A 13736-nucleotide genomic window follows, 5' to 3' on the forward strand; every position below is an offset into this window, starting at 1 on the left:
AACAAAGATAGCACCATCCTTAGGCTGAGTTCACACTCATGCGAATTGGATGCGGGTTATCAGCATCCAATTCGCATGTCAGGAGATTGTGACCGGCTCTCTATGCAGCTGCTTCACACATCTCCGGAGCGAATTGCACAGGAGTCCTGTGCTTCTTCTGGTCTGTTTCAGGTCCAAATTCAGCCAATTCGCACCGGACTGCTTGCTGTGAGCTGCTCCGTACTGCAATGCGAACCCAGACTCAGGGAGAGAACAACAGATGAAGACATTGCCAAGGACAGTACTGTGATCTCTGTACCTGGAAGCTCTACAATGACATATTACTTATGTAGGGACTTAAATATAAAAAAATATATCTGAATCTAGGCTCAGATTAATGGGACAGTACATCACTTCTACTTTTATATACATGTAATAAGTGTACTTACCTGTCCAGCTGTCTGTGTGTTGAAACATTGCGGCTTTGCTTCTCCGTGGCCACTGCGGGTATTGCACACGTCTAGGTGTGTAGAATGAATGCTCCCCTGTCCCACAATGTGGTTGAGCTCATTGGCTTGTATGTCACTATAGGAAGTATAGGCTGGTGGGAAAAAACACAGCAACCAGCAGGGGGAGCAGGTATTGAACCCACCTGAAGTATTGAATACATACAGCTGCTGGAGCGAAGCATGATCATTGAGACTAAAATGGCTCTGAAACACCTATAGAATTAGTTTGCCTTTCAGAGATGTTTTAAATATGTGTTGGTAGCACATCAAAAATGGTGCATGTACCAGTGGTGGCCCATAATGCAGGGGGCGCCGCCCCCCTAATCCATGCTTTTGGCCCCCGAATTTACATGCGGGGTACCGTAAGTATGGATACCAATGATGTTTTTTTTTTTTTTTTTTAGAGGCACGTGAGTAGAGCCAGAGGTACGAATAGGCTTCAAAAAAGGGTGTGCCCCAAGCCCACCCAGTTGTGTGACAATAGCAAATTACTATTCACTATTGTCTTCCTGATTCTCCTTCCAGCCAATCAGGAAGCCGGTCCTGAGACCCGTCACCTGATTGGCCGTGAAGAGAAACAATCCTATTGGCTGCCGAGGAGGAGACACTGCCGTGTGAAGCACCATGGAGAGGACCACCAGCCGCCCAGAGGAAGCACTGCCTGCGAGCTAGATGGGGTAAGTGCGAGGCTGGTGACTGACCGGGGGAAGGGGGGTGCCTTTGACCCGACCGACTGGGGTGGCGGTGGGTATATTCCCCCCCCCTAAAAAAAATACCACCAGCCACTACTGGCATGTACCTTTTTTTGAAGGGGAAACGCTCCACAATGCACAGTGGTTCATTTTTTTTTCTCATTTTAGTTCAACTTTATGTTTTGGGTAGAGTGGGGAAGGGTTAGCCCCTCTGCCAAAATTTTATTGCTGTATATGCCCCCACTGGAGAGATTCACTTCTCTATTTGTATGACTTTTGTCATCAGTTCCTGAGACACCCATGAGAGGATTTCCCCTAACTTTGGAAGGTATGTTCTAACTTCCTGTTGTCTCTGGGACAGGAAGTGAGGGGAAATGTCCCTAATAGCACACAGATAGCAAAAATAAAGAAATAAATAACTCAGGAAGGGGTTTAAATCTTCCTTATTCCATTCAAAACTACCAAAAGAAAGTTTTGGCTTTAGATACACTTTGAGATGCTTTTGTAGTCCATTATAATGAACTGTAAAGACGACAACGCATCATGGTCCCCTGAGGGCTCATTAGCTAGCAGCAAAGTACCCCTGGATCCTCTAGCTACAATATGTCTGCAGTTCCAGCAGCACTGAAGCAGTCATGACCTCCATGAATGTCAGAAGTCCCCCATTCTATAGACATGATCTGTGCAGGCTGTCAGGATTGCACTGTGTTTACAGCATATTCTTATCTCCCAATGTCACTGTCAGGGACCTTTGAAACAGACACTTCCTGATTTTAATTTGTGACAAGTCGCATTTCCGGTCTCTCAGCTGTCACTCTAACGCGGCCATATTTTTTGTGGGCAAAAAAAAAGTCAACTAGCGCACTTCCTGCTGTGCGGACATACATCAAGTCCGCAAATAGGAGAAGCATCGTTGTCTTCATCCAGTAGCCAAAAGCAACACCATAGATTATTTTTTTCGTTAATCTTTTAACGCCAACGATAGACTGAAAATAAAATAGTATTGGCAAAACTCAAATTGAGCAAGGAAAATATAAAAAAACGAAATGAAAGGGAATATCCCCCCACTCCCCCCTCCCGAATAGTTTGCCCAAATCAAAGATGGTTGCCCGCAATCTCCTCCTCACCCGCTGAGACTACGTATCCCAGCAGGCCCCGCTCCCCGCGCCTGCGCCTTTTGTTTTTTTTCTGTGCCCGCGCCTCTCTTCCCTGCCGCAGAGGCCTGTGGGCCGGGTGAATGGATTTCTGAGCGGAGAAGCCGGTGGGTGTGAGTGGTGGCTGCCCCCCTGTGTCCCTCCATTTATCCCCCACACTCTGGCCGCAGAAATGGAGGCGCTCATCCCTGTCATCAACAAGCTGCAGGACGTCTTCAACACGGTGGGGTCGGATGTCATCCAATTACCACAAATCGTGGTGGTGGGGACACAGGTGAGCGGGGTCACCGGGGGTGTCACACTGTCCCCCTCTTATTACACTCCCATACTATAATATACACCACCCATCATTCACACACTATATAATATGTATCCCCATCATTCACACACTATATGATATGTATCCCCATCATTCACACACTATATGATATGTATCCCCATCATTCACACACTATATGATATGTATCCCCATCATTCACACACTATATGATATGTATCCCCATCATTCACACACTATATGATATGTATCCCCATCATTCACACACTATATGATATGTATCCCCATCATTCACACACTATATGATATGTATCCCCATCATTCACACACTATATGATATGTATCCCCATCATTCACACACTATATGATATGTATCCCCATCATTCACACACTATATGATATGTATCCCCATCATTCACACACTATATGATATGTATCCCCATCATTCACACACTATATGATATGTATCCCCATCATTCACACACTATATGATATGTATCCCCATCATTCACACACTATATGATATGTATCCCCCATCGTTCACACACTATACAGTATATATCCCCCAGCGTTCACACACTATATGGTATGGATCCCCCAGCGTTCACACACTATACACTATATATCCCCCATCGTTCACACACTATACACTATATATCCCCCATCGTTCACACACTATACACTATATATCCCCCATCGTTCACACACTATACACTATATATCCCCCATCGTTCACACACTATACACTATATATCCCCCATCGTTCACACACTATACACTATATATCCCCCAGCGTTCGCACACTATATGGTATGGATCCCCCATCGTTCGCACACTATATGGTATGGATCCCCCAGCGTTCGCACACTATATGGTATGGATCCCCCAGCGTTCGCACACTATATGGTATGGATCCCCCAGCGTTCGCACACTATATGGTATGGATCCCCCAGCGTTCACGCACTATATAATGTGTGTCTCATCCTAAATGCTACAATGTCTCACTCTCCCAATGTCATCCTTTTAGATTGTAACCTCCATGAGCAGGGCCCTCCTATTCCTTCTGTATTGTAATTGTACCGTCCCACTTTATATTGTAAAACGCTGAGCAAACTGTTGACGCTATATATAAATCCTGTATAATAATACCCACTACAATATGTATCATTTGCCATACACGCTATAATGTCACTCGTCATATACACTCGCCTGCCACTTTATTAGGTACACCTGTTACATTGCTTGGTAACACAAATTGCTACTCCAGCCAATCACATGGCAGCAACTTGATGTATTTAGGCATCTAGATGTGGTGAAGATGACTTGCTGAAGTTCAAACTGAGCATGAGAATGTGGAGGAAAGGGGATTTAAGCGACTTTGTACGTGGCATGGTTGTTGGTGCCAGATGGGCTGGTCTGAGTATTTCAAAAACTGATGATCTACTGGGATTGTTACCCACCACCATCTCTAGAGTTTACAGAGAATGGTCCGGAAAAAGAGAAAATATCCAGTGAGCGGAGGTTGTGGACGAAAATTTCTTGAGATCAGAGCAGATTGGGCACACTGGTTTGAGATGATAGAAGGACAAGAGTAACTCAAAAATAACCACTCATTACAACAAAGGTATGCAGAATACCATCTCTGAACGCACAATACATTGAACCTTGAAGCAGATTGGCTACAGCAGCAGAAGACAACAGCGAGTGCCACTCCTGTCAGCTAAGAACAGGAAACTGAGGCTACACTTCGCACAGGCTCACCAAAATTGGACAATAGAAGATTGGAAAAACGTTGCCTGGTCTGATGAGTCTCTATTTCAGCTGCGACATTCAGATGGTCAGGTCAGAATTTGGCGTAAACAACATGAAAGCATGGATCCATCCTGCCTTGTATCAAAGGTTCAGGCTGGTGGTGTAATGGTGTGGGGGATATTTTCTTGGCGCACTTTGGGACCCTTAGTACCAATTAAGCATCACTTAAACACCACGGCCTACCTGAGTATTGTTGCTGACCATGTCCACCCCTTTATGACTACAGTGTCCCTATCTTCTGATGGCTACTTCCAGCAGAATAATGCACCATGTCACAAAGCTCAGATCATCTCACCACTGGTTTCCTGAACATGACAATGAGGTCACTGTACTCCAATGGCCTCCATAGTCACCAGATCTCAATCCAATAGAGCACCTTTGGGATGTGGTGGGACGAGAGATTTGTCGGCTGTACATCCATGATGCTAATCTGCAGCAACTGTGTGATGCTATCATGTCAATATGGACCAAAATCTCTGAAGAATGTTTCCAACACCTTGTAGCAGCAGTGGGAATCGGAAGCAAGGAGGGTAATTGGTGCGGTGGGGGGCAATAATAGAAACTGATCCCCTGTGTAGCTCTCTCTGCAGCAGCTGAAATCTGGTTTCTCCTCCAATCCTTCTCCCTCCAGCCAGCTTTTAGCAGTTGCAGAATACCCTTTAACTGCCCCCCCCCCCCCCCCCCCCCACATTTGATGGACAGCTTGATCTGTTACAGGAAGTATATGTATTGCTGCTTACCAGTCCTTGGATGTGGTGGGCACAATATCACCCTAGGCTGTGCTCAATCTTGGTTTGGACTACGGACTGAAGTGCTGGTGCTTACAAGTGCAACTTAAGTCCATAGACTAAACCTTAGCTGGAATTGGCCGATGTCCTTAGTAGAGGATGTGCAGATGCATGAACGGGATGCTGTCTGGAGAAGAGCTGTGCACAGCATGTAGATTTCATTGAACGGAAAGGTAAGTATAAAAACTTGATTGAAAAAGATACAGTTTATTATTTGTTTATAAGCTGTTGCTGCCTACAGTTCAGTTATACTCTAGCAGAAACCCTTGCACCTTGTGATTTTTGGATTTATTTTGAAAAACATTTTATATATTCCATATGCTGGATTTATGTATCTTGATTATAAAATGGTAATTGTCCTTTATAGCTGCTTGCCGACCCGCTGCAGTATGTGTGCTCATACAGGCACCGTAATGTACCTGTACCTTGCGGCTTTCTTCTGGGTTCAGGGTGCCCCTGCCTGCTGGCTCTGCTGTGATTGAACACAACGGGACTTCATGACTGCAACCTATTCAACGTCTGTCTGTTGTGTTGACAATACAGGGCTCTCTACAGAGGAAGCAATCTCTGTTTTTCATCCCTTGAAAGCAGGGATAAGAAATAAAGAAAGATATTTAGTAAAAAGCAGCACACGTTTAACCCCTTAATCATCCGAGATTTTAACCTCTTCCCAGCCAGTGTCTGTATAGTATTATAACTGGTGATGTCAGTGGCAGTTTGTCAGTGTCAGATTTCCCGGCGCAAAATCGCAGTCCCACAATAATTCGCTGATTGCCGCCATCACTAGTATAAAAAATAAATAAATTCAATTATGTATACCATTGTTTGTAGATTATATAACTTTCACACAACCCAAATAATATACACTTATTGGCATTACAAAAGACATGTAGCAGAATATATTTTGGCCTAAATTTAATAAAGAAATTTGATTTTTATTATCTGATATGTTTTATAATAGAAAATATTGGTTTGTTTGTTTTTATTTCAAAATTTTATGTTTCATTTCTGTAATTAAAAAAAAAAAATGAACCCAGTGGTCAAATATCGCCAAAAGAAAGCTCTATTTGTATGAAAAACGTGAAATGAAATGTCATTTTAGCACAGTGTTGCATGACCGCACATTTGCCATTTCAAGTAGCACAGTGCTGAATAGCAAAAAATACTCTAGTCATGAAGCTGGTAAAACTCTTCCGGAGCTGAAGTGGATAGCCAGATGCCTGCTTGCCGAACGGGGTCTAGAACAGGGATATGCAATTAGCGGACTTCCAGCTGTTGCGGAACTACAAGTCCCATGAGGCATAGCAAGACTCTGACAGCCACAAGCATGATATGCAGAGGCATGATGGGACTTGTAGTTTTGCAACAGCTGGGGGTCTGCTAATTGCATATCCCTGGTCTAGAACCAGGGCTGCAGGTTAGAGCTGCATGATTAATCTTAAAAAAAAAAAAAAAAAATAGCGATTCAACCCCCCCCACGATCTCTATGCAGAATTTCCCGATTCATTCATGTAACAAGTGTAAAGAGTTCTCTACTCAGCTGTCAAAAGAGAAAAACAGGCAGCCTGCCAAGTTTTTCACAACATTGTCTGTGCTGGTAGATAACTAAAAACATTGTAACTTTTTTTTTTTTTTTTTTTTTTTACAGAGGGATGTGGGAATAAAACAAGAAATTCGGAAGGAGAGAGATAAAAGGGAAAGAAAGGATAACAAAGAGAGAGTGGTACATCCTAAAATGTACCATTAGGTCCCTTTCACACGAGGCGGACTCCGTTTCTACGGAGCCCGCCTCGGTCCGCCGGCTCAGCGGGAGATCTGTCCGTTGATCTCTGCTGAGCCGGTAGATGACAGGTCCCTCTCTGCTCACTGAGCGGGGAGGGGCTTGTCAGGCGCCGCTGCCGCCTATGGAGGGATCGGATGAAAACGGACAGTCTGTCCGTTTTCATCAGATCTCACCCGATCCGATCTGCCAGCGACGGACCTGGACGTAGAGCCATCCGTCTGCTTTTAGCGGATCGGCCCGGGTCGGATGTCAGCGGACATGTCTTCGCTGACATCCGACGCTCCATAGACTAACATGGAGTGCCCGTTCAGGTCCGCTGTCAAAACTGACAGGCGGACCTGAACAGTCCGATCGTGTGAAAGGGGCCTTAGGTTTTTAATATTGTACGAGTGGAAGGGACTCGGGAAGAGCTAAATGTCCGTGGGTTAGGGGCGCAAATTACTTGACTTGCCTTGGGTGCTGACAACAATCATAATCTTACTGTTAGGGATCCCCACAACTTGGGAAATGTTATCTAGAGTTCACGGCACTAGAAAGGTTCAGAACCACTGCACTAGAGACTAATATTCAACTTTACGTTCATTTACGGTTTCACATCATTGTGGTATTTTTCCCAATACTTTATTTATTGTTCAGTTTCTTCTATTATCAAACTATTCAAACATTTATATTAAAATCTTGGTTCTTGAACTCCTGTGTGTTAATGAGATCAGTTTAACCACTTAAAGACTAAACCTTTTTCTGACACTTGTTTCTTTCTTACAAGTTAAAATCTGTATTCTTTGCTAGAAAATGACTTGGAACGCCCAAACATTATATATATCTATAGATAGATAGATATAGATATATGTATAGATAGAGAGAGATATATATATATATATATATATATATATATATATATATATATATATATATATATTCTATACATATATCTATCTCGATATAGATAGACTCCCAGAATACAGCGGGGGAGGACGGGGTAAGCGCCGAAGTGGCATAGGTCACCACAAGCGCTGCGGTGATCTATGCCAGGAAGTGGGAGCAAATGCCTGTATTAGACCGGTATCTGCTCCCTCCTCCCCCTGAAAGGTGCCAAATGTGACACCGGAGGGGGGGAGGACTCCAAAAAGTGGAAGTTCCATTTTTGGGTGGAACTCCACTTTAAAAAAAAAAAAAAAAAATCTAAATGGTTAGCACAATGTTTTTGTATAATGTGAAAGATGTTACATCATGATATTCTAAGCAAAAAAACCCCGTGATTCTCATTTTAACCAGAATCGTGCAAATCTACTGCAAGTCATTCGTATCCGTATACATGGTGCAATCATTTCTCTTGATTGGAGTGAGACTCTGACTTGCTTGTCAGTGTAAGTTAAGATTTCCCTTGAAAAGGTCGATTTGTGGTTGTTGGTCATGTGGAAGATTTGTTAATGTACTTTTGCTTGATGGTGGATGTGATGAATGTCCTTGTGTTGATCAGAGCTTGCTCAGTGATGCAGACAGAAAGATTCCTTGTTAGATATTGAGCTTGTGACCCTCATAAGGTTATTGGATCTATTTCAATATGTGACTTAGCCCCTGCTTTGAAATAGAGCAAAGATAGATTTATAGGAATTTATCAAAACTGGAGCAGATGTATGTGGCAACCAATCAGCTTCGAGCTTTCCGTGTTGAAGCTGAATTAAACTCGCCAGTTTAACTGTTTTCCAAAACAGTTACATTCAAAACATGCTGTGAATGATAGTGGTCACATTTGCCTGAACTTTCAATGAACTGTCAATCCATCAAATTGCTGGTGTCATAACTGATCAAATGTACAGCACCATGGCAACTGCAGATCAAACAGAGGCAAAGATGGCAGTTTCCTTTACTGTGAAGAGAAGGGTTAAGTTCTGCTTAAACTGAACAAGCTGAGGATAGCTGTTTGGTTGCCATTCTTTATATTCTGTCTGCTCCAGTTTCAATCATTCTGTCTGCTCCAGTTTCAATCATCCCCCCCCCCCCCCTATTGCTATTGTATTCTGACAGGGGGACTCGTTTTCTGGGTAGATTTATTGATTGTGACATGACATTAGTGGCCCCATGCCTGTGCAATAAGCATTGTCATGGCTGCTTGTGGTCTCTGTTGGTAGATGGAATGACAAGGTGACAGTGATAACACATTTTTTTTTTTTTCAGGTAAAAAAGTGCATTTAATTTTTTTTCCTAGAAGACTGTGGAGTACTGCACTTGTGGTGCAATGCCAGGCTCCTGCAGACACTCATTACAGCTGAAGCTATGGGCAGTTACTGAAGAGCAGGAAGAGCAATGAACTATGATGACACTCACCAGTGCCCTTGCAATTCATTGAGAACTACTAGCCATCTGCTGTTGTGTGGCAGACAGAACTTGTAGTACATTCATGTGCAGATCTGAGTGAATAAATGCTGAGGCTTTGTGGACAGAGCTGTGCTATTCTTAAAGAGGAAGTAAACCCTGATGGGTTTTACTTCCTCTTTGTTTCCCTGCAAAGGTAAAGCATAATGGGCTACTATGCATTGCATAGTAACCCATTATGTGTCACTTACCTGACACAGGAGCCTGCAATGTCACCGCTGTCCCTTCTTCCATGAAGTGTCCATCTTCCTTCCGGGTATCGCGGCTCTGGCGCTGTGATTGGCTGGAGCCGCGATGATGCCACTCCCGTGCGGAAGCCGCAACTAATGGCATGATCGCTGTTAGAAACGACACGCTCAGTGCGCCTGCGTGCCCTTGTCTACAGCGCATGCGCCGTAGACATCAGTGCCTGTCTTTTGCAAATTAGGTTTAGGAGATATTTCTTGCACCTAGAGGTAAGCCTTAATCTAGGCTTACCTGTAGGTAAAAGTGGTCTGTAAGGGTTTACAACCACTTTAAATTGTGGCGGTGGATGTGGGGAGATGATCCCCTGCCCACTGTCACATTGTGGAATAATGGGGGAGGGGGGTTGCGCGGGGGGGTTGCAGGGCTGCTGCTTTAGTAAGTATAATTTGGTGAACTTATCCTTTTATTCTATGATTGTGGTGGATGCTTGTTGCCAAACAATGTCCTCCATTTTAAATTGGAGGATAAATGTTTGCTCTAATTGTGAGCATTAATTACAGTTGTGCACTGTGGAGGGTGTTCTATGTCTGTCACGTTTGTCATTTGTCCCTGCTTTCTGAGGTCAGTGTCAGTTCATTGTGGGATCGCTATGAATACTATGGCATTGTGCAGAACAGGAATGTTGTAGTGATCACCTGCCTTGCATTGTGCAGGCTTCTACTGGCTTTCTAGTTCAGAGTTCAGGCAGCAGAAGCATTGTCTGCACCACTCCCCACTCATGCTTTTGATGTATGTGGTTATATTCTGTACTGGTCAATACAGACGCCTCGTATGCTAGGGGACCAGGCTGCTTGTGTTTATCTCATTTATTCTGAAGTAAGTTAGCAGAGATCGTGTCACCATCCACGTCAGTCTATGCCACTAAAGAAGCTTACAGTCTCACGCCTCAATGCTAGTATTTCAAGTTTCCAATCACTAAAATGTAATTTCTTTTTAATTTTGAAATCTGCAACTTTATTTAAAATGGTATCTTGCAATTTTTTCATTGAAGGATCTTCCTTTTATGGGGTGACAACTGTATACTAGTTTGTGCTCCTGCGATGTCACCCTGTCACATGGAGACTATAAGCAGCTCTGCTGATACGCATTGGACAAAGATAGACCATTGTAGTTACTCTCAGGATGTGGTGGTCTGTCGTTATGTGCATGTGCAGAACGGCACAAACAGCGGAGGGACACCGCATTTGTCATATTGTGCCTCGCTGTTGTGCCAGCGAGGTACAATCTGACATTTACGGTGTCCCTCCACTCTTTGCATAGCTTTAAATTGTGCCTGTGAAATGGTATCTTCCGTTGAAAAAACCCTCTTATGATGTGCGCATGCGCTATGGTGATGTCACTCCAGCTGATCAGCAAATAAGCTGGAGTGCCCTTCCGTTCTGCGCATGCATGGGCACTATTTGATGGAGGGCACAAATCAATAGAACACCTGGTCCTGGGCAGTACCTGACGCTGGGGTTAGTGCATGTGGGCAGAAAGAGGCCGTAATAGATAAACAGCAGTGAGTTGGGAAAGAAAAGAATGAAAGCAAGATGAATCGCTCTGTCCGGTTTTCTAGGTGTGCATTCTGTTACTTATGCTTTCAACTAAGGCTTCATGATTAAACACACATTCAATAGGCATGGTCCTCTATTGTCACCATCTGGAAACCCTTCATAAGAAATGCCATGCAGCCATTTGTGGGATGTGTGTAGACTGGAACATACCATTTTCACCTTTTTACATCCATTGTTGTATTAGGCCCCATTCATACAGGTGTACCAATCCATACACCCATGTGAAATGGCTTTCTTCACCCGCGTGGAAAACATTGGTGTTCTGTCCAGGCAGCCAGTTCAAATCCAATAACAGACAGCCAGCTGCTCAGACCTCAATGGACATCCTGGTGTGTACATCTGTGTGTGTTTGATGCACGGATCAGGGCGTAAACTGCCTACGGAATAAAACTAGATGTTAGGAAAAAAAGTGCTTTGGTAAATTTACATTTCTTTCAAGTAGGGTTTTTATTAGGGGTGGACAAATTAATAGAATTCAAAAGCCAGTCTGTTCAATCCAGGAGCCCGCAGGATTTTTAAAATGGCAGCTGATTGACACTAGAAAATAATAAGTTAAGCCAGACATGGATGGTGTGTTTTTTCTTTTCTGCAACCATGGATTGCAGGAAAGAAAATTGCTCGCTTTCCCCATCAACACTCCCATGGAGCTATTGTGTTTTCCTGACGAGGGGGCTGGGGGAGCCATCCCGGCCGGGAGAACACAGTGATTATTGCTAGCGGCTATAGCTGCTGGTAATAATCGCATCCTAAAAATCGAACATGCTTGTTGTGCCCAAGATTATCTTTATTTATCTGTAATTTTAAGAGCATTGGCTACCTAGACCTGGCTCCTGGGATTTGTCCATAATTGGTGTACATTAAGCGTGTAAATATTAGGGGTGATGGCACACCAAAAACGTATAGAAAGTTGTCTCCTATTTAGAATATTCCAAATTGCAGTCTATGAAAGGCCAAGGTCAGAATCTGTGCAGAATGCAGTAATCCATATATAGCAGCAGGTCCTTTCCTTGACATCAACCAGCTATATTGTTACCATATGGTGAAAGGATCGTTTATTAGTAAAGAAATTCTTGGTCAGTTCTACTTTCTTTGCTATTTTCCGTTACCGGTTTATAAAACGAATGGATACCATTTAACCGTAGCTGTATCCATTTTATAAAACAACAAAGGAAACACAATTTTCTGACTTTCTCACCCATCTGCTCAGTGCAGTTTTATGGCTGATCAGTGGTTCAGAACACAGTCCTTATTTATCACTTTGGGAAACATTTGGCACTGAAGATTGCATCGATCTGTTAAACATAGCTTATCACAGTTCTGATGAGGAGCCAATGATGCAGTTGTTTGTCATTAGGAAAGACCACAGTTGCAATAAAAGCTATACAAACCATCACAGAAGTCTGCAGAATACATTATACACTATGGCTATTTAGGAGCCACATTTGAAACCCTGAAAGTGGACCTGTGCATTTCGAAGGCAGGACAAAGCAATAGGGATACACGCTACCAAGTGGCTGAATTTATTTTTGTATTGACTTAGGCCCCTTTCACACTTATACAACTTCAAAGTCGCATGATTTTACTGCGATTTCGCAGCGGCTATTTTGCCGCGATTTTATCGTGATTTGGGAGCAGTACTACTTTGTACAACTTTGCCACAATTTGGCATTAACAAATGAAAACATACAGTAGTTGGTATGAATCATGAGGGGGAACTCCATGGCAAATTTTAAATAAAAAACGGGCGTGGGTTCCCCCCAGGGGCCCTACCAGGCCCTTAGGTCTGGTATGGATTGTAAGAGGAACCCCCCCCATGCCGAAAAATCGGCGTGGGGGTCCCCCCAAAATCCATACCAGACCCTTATCCGAGCATGCAGCCCGGCCGGTCAGGAAAGGGTGGAGATGAGCGAGCGCCCCCCCACCCACCTAAACCGTACCAGGCCGCATGCCCTCAACATGGGGGGGTGGGTGCTTTGGGGCATGGGGGGGCGCCCTGCGGGGCCCCCCCACCCCAAAGCACCTTGTCCCCATGTTGATGAGGACAAGGGCCTCTTCCTGACAACCCTGGCCGTTGGTTGTCGGGGTCTGCGGGCGGGGGGCTTATCGGACTCCGGGAGCCCCCTTTAATAAGGGTGCCCCCAGATCCTGGCCCCCACCCTTTGTGAATGAGTATGGGGTATATTGTACCCCTACCCATTCACCTAGGGGAAAAAGTGTCAATGAAAAAACACACTACACAGGTTTTTAAAGTAATTTATTAGGCAGCTCCGGGGTCTTCTTCCGACTTAGGGGGTCTCTCCGGCGTCTCCTCCTGGTGTCCTGATCTTCTGCCGGCTCCTCCGCTATCTTCTGCAGTTCTTTTGCTAGTGGTGGCCTGGACTTCTGCCTTCTGCCTTCTTGTTTTCTTTCCTCTTCTCTTCTTCCGATGTTGACTCTGGCTAGAATGCTCTCTGAGCGCTCCGATGTGACTTATATAGGCGGTGACCCCGCCCCCTTATGCCGTCAGTCCTGGGGCATGCTGGGACTGTGCCGTCATAAGGGGGCATGGTCAACATCACCTGATG

General features: G+C 44.3%; 1 protein-coding gene across 5 annotated transcripts in view; it reads left to right on the forward strand.

The window, feature by feature from the left end:
* Positions 1 to 2330: 2330 nt before the first annotated feature.
* The window catches only part of DNM1L (dynamin 1 like), a 65011-nt gene continuing 53605 nt past the window's right edge, over positions 2331 to 13736 (forward strand). For 4 of the 5 annotated variants that reach the window (XM_073621888.1, XM_073621890.1, XM_073621893.1 and 1 more), the window contains exon 1: positions 2331 to 2608. In XM_073621888.1, the coding sequence (XP_073477989.1) occupies positions 2507 to 2608 (102 nt within the window). In that variant the 5' untranslated portion in view covers positions 2331 to 2506. The remainder of the gene's footprint in view (positions 2609 to 13736) is intronic. The other variant, XM_073621891.1, reaches the window with a different exon arrangement.

This window comes from Aquarana catesbeiana, linkage group LG03 (genome assembly GCF_042186555.1).
Source record: "Aquarana catesbeiana isolate 2022-GZ linkage group LG03, ASM4218655v1, whole genome shotgun sequence".
NCBI classification, from domain to species: domain Eukaryota; kingdom Metazoa; phylum Chordata; class Amphibia; order Anura; family Ranidae; genus Aquarana; species Aquarana catesbeiana.